At 39.3% G+C, this 16,894-nt stretch overlaps 1 protein-coding gene and 1 pseudogene across 1 annotated transcript in view; one reads left to right on the top strand and one right to left on the bottom strand.

The window, feature by feature from the left end:
• The window catches only part of PPP1R2 (protein phosphatase 1 regulatory inhibitor subunit 2), a 24,764-nt gene extending 7,870 nt beyond the window's left edge, over positions 1 to 16,894 (bottom strand). Inside the window, exons 1-4 of the mRNA XM_077754349.1 lie at positions 16,429 to 16,894; positions 3,000 to 3,076; positions 783 to 860; positions 39 to 133 (exon numbers count right to left, since the gene is read on the bottom strand). Of these exons, the coding sequence (XP_077610475.1) occupies positions 39 to 133; positions 783 to 860; positions 3,000 to 3,076; positions 16,429 to 16,581 (403 nt within the window). The 5' untranslated portion in view covers positions 16,582 to 16,894. The remainder of the gene's footprint in view (positions 1 to 38; positions 134 to 782; positions 861 to 2,999; positions 3,077 to 16,428) is intronic.
• Positions 3,539 to 4,536, top strand: LOC144223572 (POU domain, class 5, transcription factor 1 pseudogene; annotated as a pseudogene).

Raw genomic sequence — 16,894 nt, 5'->3', positions numbered from 1 at the left:
TGAGCACACTGCTAAAAGCAGTAAAGGAAATCACTTACCTTGTTCTTCAGGTGAGAGGTCACTATCCTCATCTTCACTGCTTTCTTGTTCATGAACCCGATACTTTGGCTCTGAGCCTTCAGCAGCAGCTAATCTACACAACAATCATTTACAAAGAAATCGACACTGTGATATTCTTTTATTAAATGTCTCATTCAACTTCTGAGTCTCATAAAAACATTTAAAGATCATTAATATGCTAGTTATAACCTGATGAGGAAAAGAAAAAAAAAGTGGGAATGAGTATAGAAACCAGTAAGCAACAAGAACAGTGGTGGGTGACAGAAATCAATGAACAGCAAAGGAATAGAGCTTTTTGTTTATGAACCCACTTATTTTTGCCTTTCTTACTCCAATGTTTTTTAAAGTTTATTTATTTTTAAGATATCTCTAGATGTAGACCCAATGTGGAGCTCAAACTCATGACCCCAAGATCAAGAGTCCCTTGTCTCTGAGCCAACCAGATACTCCGTTTTACTTCGATCTTTAAAATATAGGATATTAAAAAAAAAAAAAAGGAATAGGGTATTGACACAAGGAGTCTGCGTACAAGGCTCTAGTACTCTAATCTTTCTGCTACTGGCGTACTTTGATATTAATCTAGAAACGAGACTATACAAATTGCTATGAAAAATCCAGATAAATTTAGCACGTGCTTTTTATTTACACTTGGACAAGTGGAATATATTTAACTCTGCACAATTAAAAACAAGTAAAAATGCTTCATAGTCATCAGTACTTACTTCTTAGCTAAGATATCTGGGGTCAAGGCTTCAGTGGTTTCCGAATCACTCAATGCATCTTCATCATCACCTACCATACTAGAATGACAGCACATTATAATTAATACCTGAACTGTAATTTTTCAAGCAGAAAAACAAGGTAGAGAACCATAATTCTATTGCTTTAGTTATATCAACATATGTATAGCTCTGTTGTCATCTTTAAGGCTTAATTTTGTTTCTATTCCATGCAAACATTTAGAAATTCAGCACCAATCAAGAAAATCCTCCAAATGTTCTACTGCAGCCATGAAAATAAATATTAAGAACTCGAATCATTTGTAAAAATTAAAAGTACTTCAATTATTCCATCCAGTGGGAGGAAACAAATATGTAGGAAAACAAAAACAAAACCAGTGCTTGGTTTCAGAATATGTATTTGTACATCAACCTGAAGACAGAAACAAATGATCTATGCAGACATAAGGTTAGGTAAACTACCATAATTAGATCCTAGAAGACCTAATTCAGGAAGTTAAAAAGCTATTTATATTTAGCTTTCCCAGTCTAACTCTAATAAAAGATCTTCTCCCCACTTAATTGCAAACATGGGCATCGTAATTCTCAAGCCACTGAAAGGTGTATAAAAGCAGAAGTCACCTATATTTAAAAAATGATTTATACCTTTCTTGGTTGAGGAGACAAGTAAGTGCAATAGTTTAGATGATGCTTTTTTCTCCACAGAAGTTGAAATAAACTCATTTACATTATTGGATATAATTAAATCAAGTAGGATAAAATAATCTATCAATTTGCAGAACTTCTACAGACAACTCTAGGTTATGCTATAAAACTTATATTATGAATTATGTGTTTGTGTGTGTATATATATATATAAACATATGTCCATATATATAAAAACAATAATAACTTTTGTATACGGTGAGTTTTTTTTAAGATTTTACCTTTTTTTTTTTTACAAGTTTAGTTATTTTGAGATAGAGAGAGAACAGGGGAGGGGTGGACAGAGAAAGAATCTCAAGAAGGCTATACACCAGCAGCACTGAGCCCAACATGGGGCTCGAATTCACAAACCATGAGATCATGACCTGAAATCAAGAGTTAGATGCTTAACCAACTGAGCCATCCAGGCACCCCAACAGTGTGAAATTCTTAAGGAGTATAACATGATCTAATAAAAGCATCTTCTTCTATTAAATAAAACTCTTTTAAAAATGGGCCATGAAAGAAATTGGTAAAACTGAGCACTAAGTCGATCAAAACTAAGCACATGTATCTGCATGTGTGTGTGTGCATGCGCGTGTGTGTGTGTGTGTGTGTGTATGGCCTCAATTATTTAAGGACCAAATAACTTTGACAACTTCCAGAGGAAGGATATGGGTAAGGTAAAGAGGGGGAGGGGGGAAAGCAGTACCTATTCAGATTTATTATATTTTAAGTATAAACAGTCTAAAAATAATAATTTTAATTCCTTTAAGATAGTTATTTCTAACCAACACAGATAAAGGATATCTATCTATTACCATTATTGAAAAGGAAGAAAGCCCTGATTTTTGCTTCTGGTACAATAAAAGCTTTAAGATATGTTTTAAATTATATACTTGCAATTAGAAAAATAAGGGCATAAACTTTTCATAAATGTCTACTTCTTCCCTCAAGCTTTATTAGTACTGAGTTTCAGTACCTGTACCTGTTTCATTACCTCTTTCTACCTTTGTCACAATCTTCATGTTTATTCCTGTTTTTACTAGGGACCACTGAGTTACAACAAACATTTACCACCAATTATGATGTACAAAATGGGTTCCCCCAAATTTGAGTTACATATTACTTATTACTATTGTACAAAAATAAGCAATTATTATTTTTTTAATATTTTATTTATTTCTAGGAGAGAAAGAGACAGCATGAGCAGGGGAGGGTCAGAGAGAGAGGGAGATACAGACTCTGAAACAGGCTCCAGGCTCCGAGCTGGCAGTCAGCACAGAGCCCGACGCGGGGCTCGAACCCACGAACCGCGAGATCATGACCTAAGCGGAAGTCGGACCCTTAACCAACTAAGCCACCCAGGTGCCCCATAAGCAGTTGAGTTATTGATTAGTGTTCCAGTAGCAAATATAAAATCATACAGAAACTTAAATCAGCTGTTATCCAGAAGCTCATATCGAATGCAAAATGGAAACAAGTAAAAAAGGAATGATGTCTGGAAAACATTACCTATGGTAAGGAGTGCTAGGTTCATCTATTTTCATTAAACCATAGTCTTTGTCTGCTGGATGGTATGTCGCCAGGATGTTCATTTCATCCCACTTCTGGGATTTTTTACTAAAATTAAAAAGAAAAACAAATTTCCTCAGTGAACTAAAAGATAAAAAATGTGCACATCTAAAGTTCACAAACATCCAAATCCCATATTTCAACTTTTATTTAACTGCTAGCTTCTATTTTTACAAACACTTTCTTGGAATAGAAACAGACTCACGGTAAAAGCCTAAGTAATTACAATAATTGTCAGTAAATATTTTATAGAATACTTAGTGCCCACATATTCAGAATCTTCACTAGGCATTCAAGACACTATTACATCATGACATGCTTAGTCTTCATCTAACCTATATGGAACAGCAAAAAAACTGAAATTTACACACTGCATGATCTCAGCAGTTGAGGATTTTTTTTATCTACTCTTTATTGGTAACCGTTCAATAAAAAACAAGATATTTCCAGGCTCTGAGCTTGGGGTACCTCTGTTCCCCATGGTGGGGCACCTGGTTTCCGCTCTGGCCTTTTTGCCCCACGGGCAGTGGAGGTGATGGGCAGGGAAGGCCAGAGCCCAGCTGGATTGACCCTCAGACCTGGCTGAGCTTCCAAAGCCCTCCCAGTGGGTGAGGAATAGGGCAGGGGTTTGGGCCAGGCCTGAGGTGTGGGGGACTTCCCCGTGCCCCCATGCTGTATGAATTCTGTGGGGGGATGGCCCACTGTGGGCCTCAGGTTGGAGTGGGGCTAGTGCCTCAAGGCAGCCAGCCTGGAGACCTCTCAGCTGGAGGGTGAGTAGGGAGCCAAGCTGGAGAGCAACTCTGAGAGGGCCTGCCTCAAGCCCTGCAGTGCCTGACCTGGGGCTGTGAAGCAGGAGCAAAACCCCCAAGGAATCCCAGGACATCAAAGCTCTGCACACCTGGAACAATTTGCCAAGCTCCTGAAGCAGAAGAGGATCACCCCAGGATATGCTCAGGCCAATATGGGGCTCACCCTGGAGGTTCTCTTTGAAAAGGTGTTCAGCCAAATGACCACCTGCTGTTTTGAGGCTCTGAAGCTCAGTTTCAAGAACATGTGTAAGCTACGGCGACTGCAGCAGAAGCGGGTAGAGGAAGCTAACAAAAATCTACAGGAGCCAAGCAAAGCAGAGATCCTGGGGCACGCCCAAAAGAGAAAGCAAACAAGTGTGGAGAACTGAGTGAGAGGCAACCTGGAGGCCATGCTCCTGCAGTGCCCCAAACGTAGCCTGCAACAGGTCAGCTACACTGCCCAACAGCTCAGGTTTGAGAAGGATTGTGGCAGGAGTGTGGTTCTGCAATCTTCAGCGGAAGGCAAACAATCAAGCAGTAACTGTTCGCAGTTACTGAGGATTCTGAGGCTGCTGCGTCCCTTTCTCAAGGGCACCAGTATCCTTTCCTCTGGCACCAGGGCCCCATTCTGGTACCCCAAGCTATGGGGTGGCCCTCACTTCACTACACTGTACTCCTCAGTTCCTTAAGAGGTTGAAGCCTTTCCGTCTGTCTCCACTCTGGACTCTCCCACGCATTCAAAGTGAGGTGCCAGCCCTCCCCAGGAATGGGGGCCAGAGGAAGGGGAAGAGCTAGGGAAAGAAAACCAGGGATTTGTTCAAACCAGGACTTTGGGATTAAGTGCTTCATTCACTAAGAAAGGATTTGGGAACACAAAGGGTGTGGGGACAGGGAGTTTGGGGGAAATTGGTTGGAGGTAAGGTAAAGTCCAAGGATGCTCTTGTTTTTAATCCCCACATCACTCATTACTTTCTTACATAAAGAAGCCTGGAATGCACACACACACACAAATAAAATAAATAAAAACAAAACACACCGAAAATCTCCTTGGCCTAAGTTTTTCAGATTTCAAAACAATCAAAGGAATTAGAACATAAAACTACAGAGAATACTTTATTAATTTAAATACCATTAATATTTAGGTTGCAAATAAAATTGCAGTTCAGTTTTTCTTTAATCTAGAAAAGAGTTTGCTAAGAAATGGTATATTCAGAGCACCTGAGATAAAGCTACCTAAGAGAAATAAAAATAAGTGTTTTATACACATTCATTAATATACATTAAAAAATATTTACACAACTTTTAAGGTGCTAAATAATTAGCCAATGTGATTATAAATTCTGATCTACTCATTAAAAGAGATATCAAAGACCTCTGCCACCCAAAAATATTTTGTTACATATACAGTTTGTGCCTTGGTTATATATTGAAAATAAAACTATTATAAAAATCAATGTAGATTTTACACAGATTCAAATCTTTTCTGCATTGGTCCACACTGGTGAGGGTTTACTGTATTTTAAATTTTCCTATATCTACCAACACTCAGATTCTGAAATGCTCTTGAAAAATTACATTTGAACTTCTACCATCACATTCCCTTCTCCATGCCTTGAGTCACTCAAAATTTTATGTGCCTATTCATGGTAGGTGAAGCCTGACTTTTATGTTCTTTTGCTTTCTCCTCCAAAGCACCCACCGCATCCCTATTTCAGACTAAATAAGAACTTTTTTCTTCTTCCTATTTTATTATGATAAAATATGCATAACATAAAATTCACTATTTTAACCATTTTTAAATGTACAGTAGTCTGTGGTATTAAGTACATTCACACAGTTGTGAAACCACCACCATCCAACCTCCAGAACTATCCAGTGAACACGAACTCCCTATTCTCCCATATCCCAGCCTCAGGCAACCCCAATTCCATTTTCTGTCTGTATGAATTTAACTACTCTAGGTACCTCATGTAAGCAGACTCATACAGTATTTGTTCCTTTGTGACTGGCTTATTTCACTTAATGTCTTCCAGGTTTACCTATGTTGTGGCATGTATCAAAATTTCCTTCCTTTTTAAGGCTGAATATTCCACCACAGACTAAGTACTTTTGACTACAACTTCAAGTTACTTACCCTATGGTTTCAAGAGGCAAAGGTTGGCCCAGACATACTCAAGTGACTGAGACTCCCATTTTTCCCCAAAAAGCAGTCAAAAATTACCTAATGTCTCCTTACCACGAAACAGGTGAAATCTTTTTTTTTTTTTTTAAGAGGTAAAGAGAGAAAGAATCCCAAGCAGCCTCCACACTGTCGGCACAGAACCCTACGTAGGGCTTGAACTCATGAACTGTGAGATCATGACCTGAGCCCAAATCAAGAGTTAGATGCTTAACCAACTGAGCCACCCAGGTGCCCTGAAACAAGTGAAATCTTTCTTTTTTAAAAATTGTTTTTAATGTTTTATTTATTTCTGAGAGAGAGAGAGAGGTAGTGTGAGCACGGGAGGGTCAGAGAGAGAGGGAGACACAGAATCGGAAGCAGGCTCCAGGCTCTGAGCTAGCTGGCAGCACAGAGCCCGATGTGGGGCTCAAACCCACCAACCATGAGATCATGACCTGAGCCGAAGTCAGATGCTTAGAAGACTGAGCCATCCAGGCGCCCTGTGAAACAGAGGAAATCTTAAAACTTGTTAAGAAGCTAAAAATTAAGACATATGGGTCCATTAACTGAAGCACAGAAACAAGATTTCTTCTTTGAAGAGTTGCTTTTTTTTCTTTTTAAAATTCAGGATGGAGGGGCGCCTGGGTGGCTCAGTCAGTTAAGCAGCTGACTTCAGCTCAGGTCATGATCTCACAACTCAATGTCTTGTGAGTTCAAGCCCCGCATCAGGCTCTGTGCTGACAGCTCAGAGTCTAGAGCCTGCTTCAGGTTTTGTGTCTCCCTCTCTTTCCCTCTGCCCTTTCCCTGCTCATGCTCTCTCTCTCTCTCAAAAATAAACATTAAAAAAAAAGAGAGAAAATTCAGGATGGAATGCACCTGAACTTTAAACTAAGTCAAATTTAAATCTCACTACTCTTAAAAAAAAAAAAAACTTGATTGGACTAAACTGGAAACATAGATCCTGCATTGTACTGATTTCTTTAGAGGTCTAGTTGCTATCTATTGAGTAATACATAACAGTTTAACTGGGAGACAGATGTTTAAGGTTCAAGTTCCAGTTAGTTACTTTCACTAGTCCTAGGACTAAAGGCAAGTCCCACAAACACCCTCCTTTGGGCTATATTTATTCTACATGTAAATTATAATAAAAGGGGAGTTTTAGTAAGTCTTTCTTACAATACAGGATTGTTGAGATAATCAACTGAAATAATGTGTGTGAAAACAAAATTATAAAGGCGCCATACAAACATAGGAGTTTTTATGATTTTAAAATCTAAAGCTTTGGGTTAAAAATCCTGAAATCATATCTCACTTAGCACTATAGCCAATGGGTTAAAAAGGGCCCTCTAAAAAGATTTGGTTAAGCGCCAACTTCAGCTCAGGTCATGATCTCACGGTTCATGGGTTCGGGGCCCGCGTCAGGCTCTGTGCTGACTGCTAGCTCAGAGCCTGGAGCCTGCTTCGGGTTCTGTGTCTCCCTCTCTCTCTGACCCTCCCGTGCTCACACTCTGTCTCTCTCAAAAATAAACATTAAAAAAAATTTTTTTTAATTGCTTTTGAACTGAATGTCTTCCATCTTGCCCCGTAAGATTCAACATTTAAATGATTTTGAAATATTTAAGATCTGCTACAGAATGAACTTTTCTAAAAAGCAATCTGTTTTGTATCTAAGTCTACAGTTTCAGACACTTTGCTGAACATTTCTTACCTATAAATTTCTGTGAATTTAGAAAGCAAATGACTAGGTCCACTCATGGTCATATTCTATATAAGGAAATTAATAATGAAAAGATACATTTCTAAAGATTTAACAGACATGATAAAGAAGCTCTGATTAGAAGAATCATGAAAGAAATATACGTACACAAGCTTTAAGAGAATTTAAGTCTGTGAAGGAAGCAATTCAATTTAACAAAGGGAGACTTATGATACCATAACTAGTGTTCCCTCCTGGGAAACAAATGTCTTTGAAATGACATCTGGAGTGAAGTATCAGAAACAAAAGCACAGGTAAGAGTTTCATAAAACCTGTATTAATAGTCCTATTAGCACTTCCTATTAAAGATACTATGAAAGAAAATCAACACATTCATATATAAAGTTCAAAAGCTGGCAAAACTAAAGTGTGTAAGGATGTATCCTCATAAAAGACAGGAAAGTGGTTATGTTGGGAGCAAGGGGAGGAAAGAGTGTGACTGGAAAATGCAGGGGACATTTATGAGGTAAGAGAAACTTTTTTTTTTCTTAAACAGGATGGCGGTTACAGGGGTGTTCTGTAATATATATAATTTTATAACAAATATAATTTATAATTTTATAATTTCTTAAGCTTTAAAATTATATAAGAATATGTGTATTATGTCACAAAATACTTAAATATAAACACATATTAATGACCTTGTTAGGTACTTCATAACTTCAAAGAAAAGAAGTTATTTACTAAATGATGTCAACAATATTGAATTAAAATGACTAATTTATCATCATGACTGCTTAGGATAGGAGAATGATAGACCTTTGGAATTTAAAAGGTTCTTCTAATTGGTGGGAAACCGAACACCACATACATCTATTTGGTGAGAGAATATGAAAAAAGAACTGTAGGATACAAGCAGAAATAGTGTTTCCTTGGAGCACCTGGGTGGTTCAGTTGGTTAAGTGTCTGACTTCGGCTCAGGTCATGATCTCATGGTCTGTGAGTTCCAGCCCGGTGTTGGGCTCTGTGCTGACAGCTCAGAGCTTAGAGCCTGATTCAGATTCCGTGTCTCCCTCTCTCTCTGTCCCCCCCGCCCCCCAACTCATGCTCTCTCTCTCTCTCTCTTTCAAAAGTAAACATTAAAAAAAATTTTTTAAGAGATGTTTCCTTAAAATTAAGAATAAAATTTAGTAATCATAATCCCAGGAACTGAACCCATTACCAATTTTGATTTCTGTATACTCTGTTATTATAGGAAATAATATATAAGCTTTCAGTATATATAAAAACACATACACAGCCTATATACACATATAAAATAAATATACTATATAAAAATAAANAAGCTATTACTATATATATTTTATAACAAGCCACTTATATTTTTTAAAGATTTTATTTTTTAAAATGTTTGTTTATTTAAGGGGGGGAAGGGGCAGAGAGAGAGAGACAGAATCTGAAGCAGGGTCTGAGCTCTCAACACAGAACCCTATGTCAGGTTCGAACTCACAAACTGTGAGATCATGACCTGAGCCAAAGTCAGACGCTCAACTGACTGAGCCACCCAGGTGCCCAAGATTTTATTATTAAGTAATCTCTACATTTAACTTGGGGCTTGAACTTACAAGCAGGAGATCAAGAGTCACATGCTCCACCAACTGAGCCAGTCAGGCTTCCCTCTAGTCTTTTTTAATAAATGCATAAGACTCAATAATAAACTATTCACCTAATGTTAGATATTTATATTGAATCCAAGATATTCCTATTTAGAATAAAGCAGAGAAGATCTTATTTGTGCACATTCTATTCAATGACATTTTTAAGATAATTTGGTAGCATAGGTGCATCTACGTTAAAATTTATCCAGAGTTTTATAGTTCACTCCATGTTGTCAAAAGTTTTATCTTTTATTTATTTAAATGTTTATTCATTTTTGAGAGAGAAAGACAGAGCACAAGCAGGAAAGCAGGCAGAGAGAGGGAGACAGAATCCAAAGCAGGCTCCAGGCTCGGAGCTGTCAGCACAGAGTCCTACTCGGGGCTTGAACCCATGAACTGCAAGATCATGCGCTGAGCCAAAGTCAGACACTTAACTGACTGAGCCACCCCGAGGTCCCTGTCATAAAGTTTTAATAGAGAGAACAATATGTAATGTCCCCAATAATCACCAAACTTTGCCACAATTGGGTATTTGTGTATGTGTTTTCTCCACCTGAGTAGGTATAAATCAGTATTTAAAAGGGGGGCTCAGTCAGTTGAGCATCCAACTCTTGATTCTGGCTCAGGTCATGATCCCAGGGTTGAGGGACTGAGCCCCTCATCAGGCTCCACATTCAGTGGAACCTGCTTAAGATTTTCTCTCTCTTGGGGCACCTGGGTGACTCAGTCGGTTAGGTGCCCAACTTTGGCTCAGGTCATGATCACAGGGTTTGTGGGTTCGAGCCCCGTGTTGGGCTCTGTGCTGACAGCTAGCTCAGAGCCTGGAGCCTGTTTCGGATTCTGTGTCTCCCTCTCTCTCTGACCCTCCCCTGTTCATGCTCTCTCTCTCTCTCTCTCAGAAATAAATAAAACATAAAAAAAATTTTTTTAAAAGACTTTAAGATTTTCTCTCTCTTTCCCTCTCCCCCACAAATGAGCGCTCTCTCTCTAAAAATTAAAAAAAAATCATAATAAATAAAAGCTGTTTTGCTTCTTTGTTCATTACCTTATAAATATGGGAAATTCTTGTAATTTTACTTTTTTTAAGTTATGTAATGTTGGGGTTTTTTTATTTTTTTTATTTCTGAGAGACAGAAAGAGACAGTGTGAGCAGGGGAGGGTCAGAGAGAGAGGGAGATACAGAATCTGAAGAAAGCTCCAGGCTCTGAGCTAGCTGTCAGCCCCTTACTTTTCTTTTTTTAAAAAGTTTATTTATTTGAGAGTGTGCATGCGCAAAGGGGTAGGGGGAGACACAGAGAGAGAGAGAGAGAGAGAGAGAGAGCGAGCGAGCGTGAGAGCGCGCGTGCGCGAGAGAGAAAATCCCAAGTAGGCTCTGTGCTGTGCCCACAGAGCCTGATCTCACGAATCATGAGATCATGATCGGAGACAAAATCAAGAGTCAGACATTTAACTGATTGATCCGCACAGGGGCCCCTTACTTTCCTTTTATGAATTATGCTTACATACTTTGCCTTTCTATTGGAAACCTTCTAAGGTTGACTAAGTTCTTTAGATATGAGTAACTTCTTCACATCTATATAGATTTACAATGATGAATTATTAGAGAACTCAAATTTAAAGATTTAAACCATGTTATGTATACATAAACCAAAGAAATATATATAAGATATAAACCACATTATATATAACCCAAAGTCTTCTTTTGCCATTTACTCTCCACTATAAACAGAACTAAAGTTATATATAGTCAAAGCTTTATTCTACTTCCTCAACATTAATACTAAGAGCAAAAGAAATTCTTAGAACTAACCAACTCCAAAGAAGATAACAATAACTTGCAAGAGCATCAATCTAAATAAGGGCATAAAACAATATTACAGAGCACACCAGAATTCTTAGGTAGAAGGTAGTGACGTAGAAGAAACTCTTAGCAGAGGACACTAAATATGGAAATTACCATGTCTCAAGTTTTGGCAGAATTAACATTAGTTTTGGAGTAACAGAATCCAAAAAGCAGAAGTTGAGTTTAATTCCAAAATGTCTGAATGACCTTCTACAGTCCATTCTCTCCCCCTAGAAACAAGAGGGGCACCACCACTTACACCGCAGGTCTGCTAGGAGCACGACAGCACCTGCTGGTTTCATTTTCCCCTCCTGCTTGAGAGACTGGTTTTCCTGCAGCCTAAATCTGGTCCAGAAAAAGTCACCCCTTCTCACTTTCACTTTGAGAGCTCAGATGATGCCACCTCAAAACCTACTCGAACTTCTTGTTGCTCCTGACTTGCTCCTTGATAAGTTTTAGCCAGGCTTCCAGCGGGAAGCAGGATTTTGCTTCAAGGTGTTACACTTTTAACTGCACATTGCAAGAAGTGGTTCTTTCTATAAATAAAGATGCAACTTACATAGGTCGACAAAGTACAAGACTTTGAAGCTTGACACAATTACTGAACAATTAAGTAAGAGTTAATAAAAACAATTGGTAATCAAGAAGTCACTTTTGGAAAACTGCTCAGCGAGGCTTTGACTGTAGTCCCTGTCCCTTTACAGGCAGAAAAAGATGAAACTGAAGCATGCTTATCTAAAATCATATTCAAGGAAATTAATTCAAGCACAATGTTTTGAAGCAGAATTTGCCTCCATCACCTAAGAGTACCACAGAATTTGAATGGAACATAGTGACTTCAAAGAATATATGCAAAACAACCTAGGGAGATGTGGGAAAAATTAGATTTCTATATTTATTTCTACTTGAAGATTAACATTAGGGGGTGAGGTACTGAGTTAAAAACTTTACATTTATTAATTCATGTAATAATTAAACTAGGCATGGATACAATTAATAACTCACTGGAAGTCAAAGAGCTAGTAACTAGTAGAATCCAAACCCAGGCAATCTAGCCCCAGATGAATCACTAACCTGTAACATTTCTCATAAAATAGGCTTTAGTAACATTTTTAAATTTTTTTAATGTTTACTTATTTTTGAGAGAGAGCGAGACAGACAGACCGCAAGTGGGGGAGGGGCAGAGAGAGAGGGGATACAATCCTAAGCAGGCTCCAGGCTCTGAGCTGTCAACACAGAGCCTGACGCAGGGCTGGAACTCACAGACCGTGAGATCATGACCTGAGCTTAAGTCGGATGCTTAACCAACGGAGCAACCCAGGCATCGCCCCACCCCTTAGTAACATTTTCTTTCATATTTTCACCAATTCAAAATGAATGTTTCTCATTTTCATCTCTGAAAACAGTGTATCTAAAAATGGATGGCATCTCATGATTGACAATTATTTTTTTCTTTCTTGGTGGTACATAAAAGCATGGTACATCTTAGAATACATGATTTCTTATTTTTGATGAAATGCACCTAGCTACTCACCAGATCTGTATGTTAGACCTTCACAAGTTGTACACTATATTCAAGAGGTAGCCAGATAGAATGGGAATTCCAATATCATAGATGACAGTGGTGTTCTAACTAGTTGAACAATGGGATACAACGGAGGGGTTTTTTTTTTATTTTTTTTAATTTTTTATTTATTTCTGAGAGAGAGACAGCGTGAGCAAGGGAGGCCAGAGGGAGAGGGAGACACAGAATCTGAAGCAGGCTCCAGGCTCTGAGCTGTCAGCACAGAGCCCGATGCAGGGCTCGAACCCACAAACTGTGAGATCATGACCTGAGCTGAAGTTGGACGCTTAATCCATTGAGCCACCCAGACGCCCCAGATTGAGTTTTATCCATGACTGATTACGTGGATTTACAGATTCTAACCAGTTGAACTAACACTCAAAAAATGGTATCTGACAAGTGGTAACTGAAGAAACCATTCATTGAAGATAAGAGTTCCATAAAGAGAATAAGAAAATAATAGCACTGAGACATCAAAAAAAGTTTGACAAAAACTATATGAAAAAAATTCCAGGACTATTTGAAATATGGCATTATATGAATCTCACTTTAAATGTATAATGGGCCATGAAATATTACCTAATGATAGTAATATATGAGATACATTATAAACAAACATAATTGAAGCATATTTGATTTTCTTCCTACTAAAAATATATAAATATTAATAATAAACATAACATAATAAAATAACATAATAAAAAAGTTTAGAGACCACTGAAATAAGACAACTCAACTTCTGGTCTTAGGGGGAAAAAAATCCCTTAGTGACATGTCTTAATGTTAAATAAAATGTTAAATAATATCCTCACAACTAATGAAGTGAGGACAAAGCAGTAGTGTGTGCAGAAAAAGGAAACTATGACTGCATTTTACTTGATAAAGGCACCAATAAAAGGTAGAGTTACCTGAAGATTCTGAATTTGCAAATATGCCTACTTGATAAAATTATTTGTAACTCCAAAATCAATACCTGAAGCATTTTCTCCATCCCTCACAGAAATGCACATAACAGGGGAAAATTTGAGTCGCTCCATGCACATCTTCCCAGCTGTTAAACAAGGTGATACTTCATCTTCTTGTTTTAGAGTTCACGTTGTAAACAAGTGTCTCTTTTGCAGTCCATTTAGTGCCACGTCTTTTGCTTTTTTGTTGAATGTATTGTTTTAAATGGCTCCCAAGTGTAGTGCTAAAGTGCTGGCTAGTGCTCTAAGCACAAGAAGGAAACTTGCAGGAACCTAACTCGGTATTTCCCCGTGGAGCAATGGTTCAGTATTCACTAATTCAGTGTCTATGGTGATTATATAGAACAGAACTACTGAGAACAACAAGAATGGACTTAGATCCCTGATCATTTTCACATTAATCTGAGATTCTTTTGCCTTACACTCTGGCCCAACGTTTAAAGATAAACCATTACACTACACTTACTAGTTTCTGAATTTTCAGTGTGCTGTAACTAAAAGAGCTATTTATTTTCAGTCTTCCTTATAGGAAAGGGGGAATACTGGTTGCAATTAAATTAAAATCAACACATTACGAAAAGCGTTCAACTTTTTTAAATCATTTCTGTTCAAAGAGGCTCTCATAATAATACTGTTTACATAAGCTGTGACAAAATAATGTGCACTGTATTACCAATAGAATTTTCTTTGCTATCTGACTGTAGTCATATAACACTGATCAAGAAAAAGCCCATCATCCTCTTTTACTGCTTGAAACCAAACAACATGAACCTCAATGCATTAGAGCTTTGATGACTTAAGTGTTGTCTAACTCTCTAACTAGACAAGTCAATCAAAATCATCTACCTTGGAACCTTGTAAACGGTCCCTTCTAAGTGGATCTGTCCTGCTAGCAGGCTAGGATAGTGGTTTTCAAGGCAGAAAGACCTGGAAGTAAACCCCAGCCAATGACTGAGAGAGGCTAACCCACTGAGTAAAGCTACAGGAAATTACGGGAGATCAAAGTTGGGAATAAGGAGAAGATAAGGAAGCAGAGAAAGATAGAGAAAAACAATAAGCTACTTGGTAACCAAACAAAAAGAAGCTCAAATTAAGGTTGCCAGTGAGAACCATACTCTTGCTGTTGAATAGCTGAAAAGGCATAAGACCTTCTACAGCTTGATTTGTTTTGTAAACTATCTTGGTCTTCCTGCTATAGCTGTGTTCCGGTGAGATTTGTTTTCTGAACTCATTAACCTACAACCAATTCCCCACCAATTCTCATTTGAAGCAGCTTACCCAAAATAAGAGGTTTGAAAATTTCCTGGTAGAGAAGATAAGTCAAGCATCCAAAGGCCACGATTCTTTGCAGTCATCCTACTTAGTGAATTCTTCAAGGTAACACGAACTTCCACAAATCTATGTGGCGGTAAATTTAGTAGTAGTAGCTCATTGTATAGACCTAGGTTGATACTTAAACAGGCTTGCTCTAGTTGCAATATTCTAAATTTTTACAAACATCCTCATTTTAGCTTTATGACTTTTTTAGATTGCAATTATTTCTCTCCAGAATGTAGAGTCTTTATACTTTTAGCTCTCTTAATGACAACACTCAAGTCCCCTAGCACTTTTAATCCAGTGGTATATTTCACACTCTATTGTACTGCACTACTTTATTTTTTCACTGAGCATGGCACCTTGGATATCTGCCTCTATACGCAAAAACATCTATCTCAGTCTTGTTAAAAGGCTGGTATGTTGTTTCATTATGCGAATGTACCATAATTAATATTTCACCAGTCGTTATTAACAGACCTCGGGTTGTTTCCAATTATTTACTAGTACGCACAATGCTATTGGGTAACAACCTCTTTTTATATGTGTCTCTGTGAGCATGTAAGACTAAAACATCACTGGATCATTTTAAGTTGCTACTCTCTGAACCGTTCCGAGCGTTCCCGGAGGAACAAAGACTAGAAAGCACTCCAAATTCTTGCTGCAGATTCAAAAATAATTAGCAGTAAGGGTATTTCCATTAAGTAGAGGCCAAAGACTCGGAAAATTTTTGTTTCTCTTAGTGGGGAGATAACGACAAACCAGGATCTAAAAGACTGTGTGTGGCATGAGGTTCACCTAAAAAGGAATGACTGGAGAAGCTCAGTCAGAAAAATGGGGAAAAGGGTCTCTTCTATGGAGAAGTCTCTGACTGGTTCGAGACTAGATTTTTAAGGGTTCCCACAACAAGAAGAGACTTTAAGGATGTTAAAGAATTTTAGATACCTCAGATATCCGAAGTTAAGGAATAAAAGCTTAACAAGTGAAGCTCTGAAACTTCTGTTTGATTCTTTAATATTCCTAATTCCCCAAAGTTCAAAGATCAGATGTTTGTTGTAAAAATATTACATCTGCGCAAATACTTTTTAAAAAGAAAAAGAAAACGATAAACGTCACAGCTCCTGCCTTCTTTAAACTCGCTGTAGCCGGCAGCCTGGCCGGAGAACGGAGACCCGAGCGGTGCCGGAGCCGCATCCACAGAGCCGCCCCGGGCGCCGGGCAGCGCTCGGGGCCGGGGCCGGTAACGGCGGCGGGGGGAAGGCGAGGCCGCCCGGGCGGGGAGGAGCTCCCCAGGCCCACCCGCGGCCGTCGCTCCCGGCTCTCACCTCAGCTCTTCGTCGACNCATAGTCTTTGTCTGCTGGATGGTATGTCGCCAGGATGTTCATTTCATCCCACTTCTGGGATTTTTTACTCAGCTCTTCGTCGATACTCCGGCCGGGCTGTTCGGCCGAGGACACCACAGAGGAAGTCGTAGAACTCTTGTTCTTCAGGATCCCCTTGATGGGCCGATGCGAGGCCGTCGAGGCCGCCATTGCCCGCCGCTCTGGCGGTCGGCTCAGCGTCGCTGCTGGGCGCCGGGTCCAGGAAGGAAAAGGCTGGGCGCGAGCACAGACTCGCCAGGCAGCCGCGGAGCCCGCCTGGGGCTGAAGCGGCCGCACCTGCTGTCGCGGAGACGACTGCCGGAGTCGTTGTCAGGACACAACGACCCCGACGCCAGGGCCGACGCCGCGCGCCCGGCGGCCCCTCGCGCGCCTCTCGCCACCGACACTCAACCGCGACCGCGGAGAGAAGCCGGCCTAAGGCCCCAGCGCGGGAGCGACGCCGACGCCGAAGCCAAGCGGACCC

The sequence above is a fragment of the Crocuta crocuta genome, unplaced genomic scaffold, assembly GCF_008692635.1.
Source record: "Crocuta crocuta isolate KB4526 unplaced genomic scaffold, BGI_CrCroc_1.0 scaffold70, whole genome shotgun sequence".
NCBI classification, from domain to species: domain Eukaryota; kingdom Metazoa; phylum Chordata; class Mammalia; order Carnivora; family Hyaenidae; genus Crocuta; species Crocuta crocuta.
This window is presented reverse-complemented; position numbering and strand designations above follow the sequence as displayed.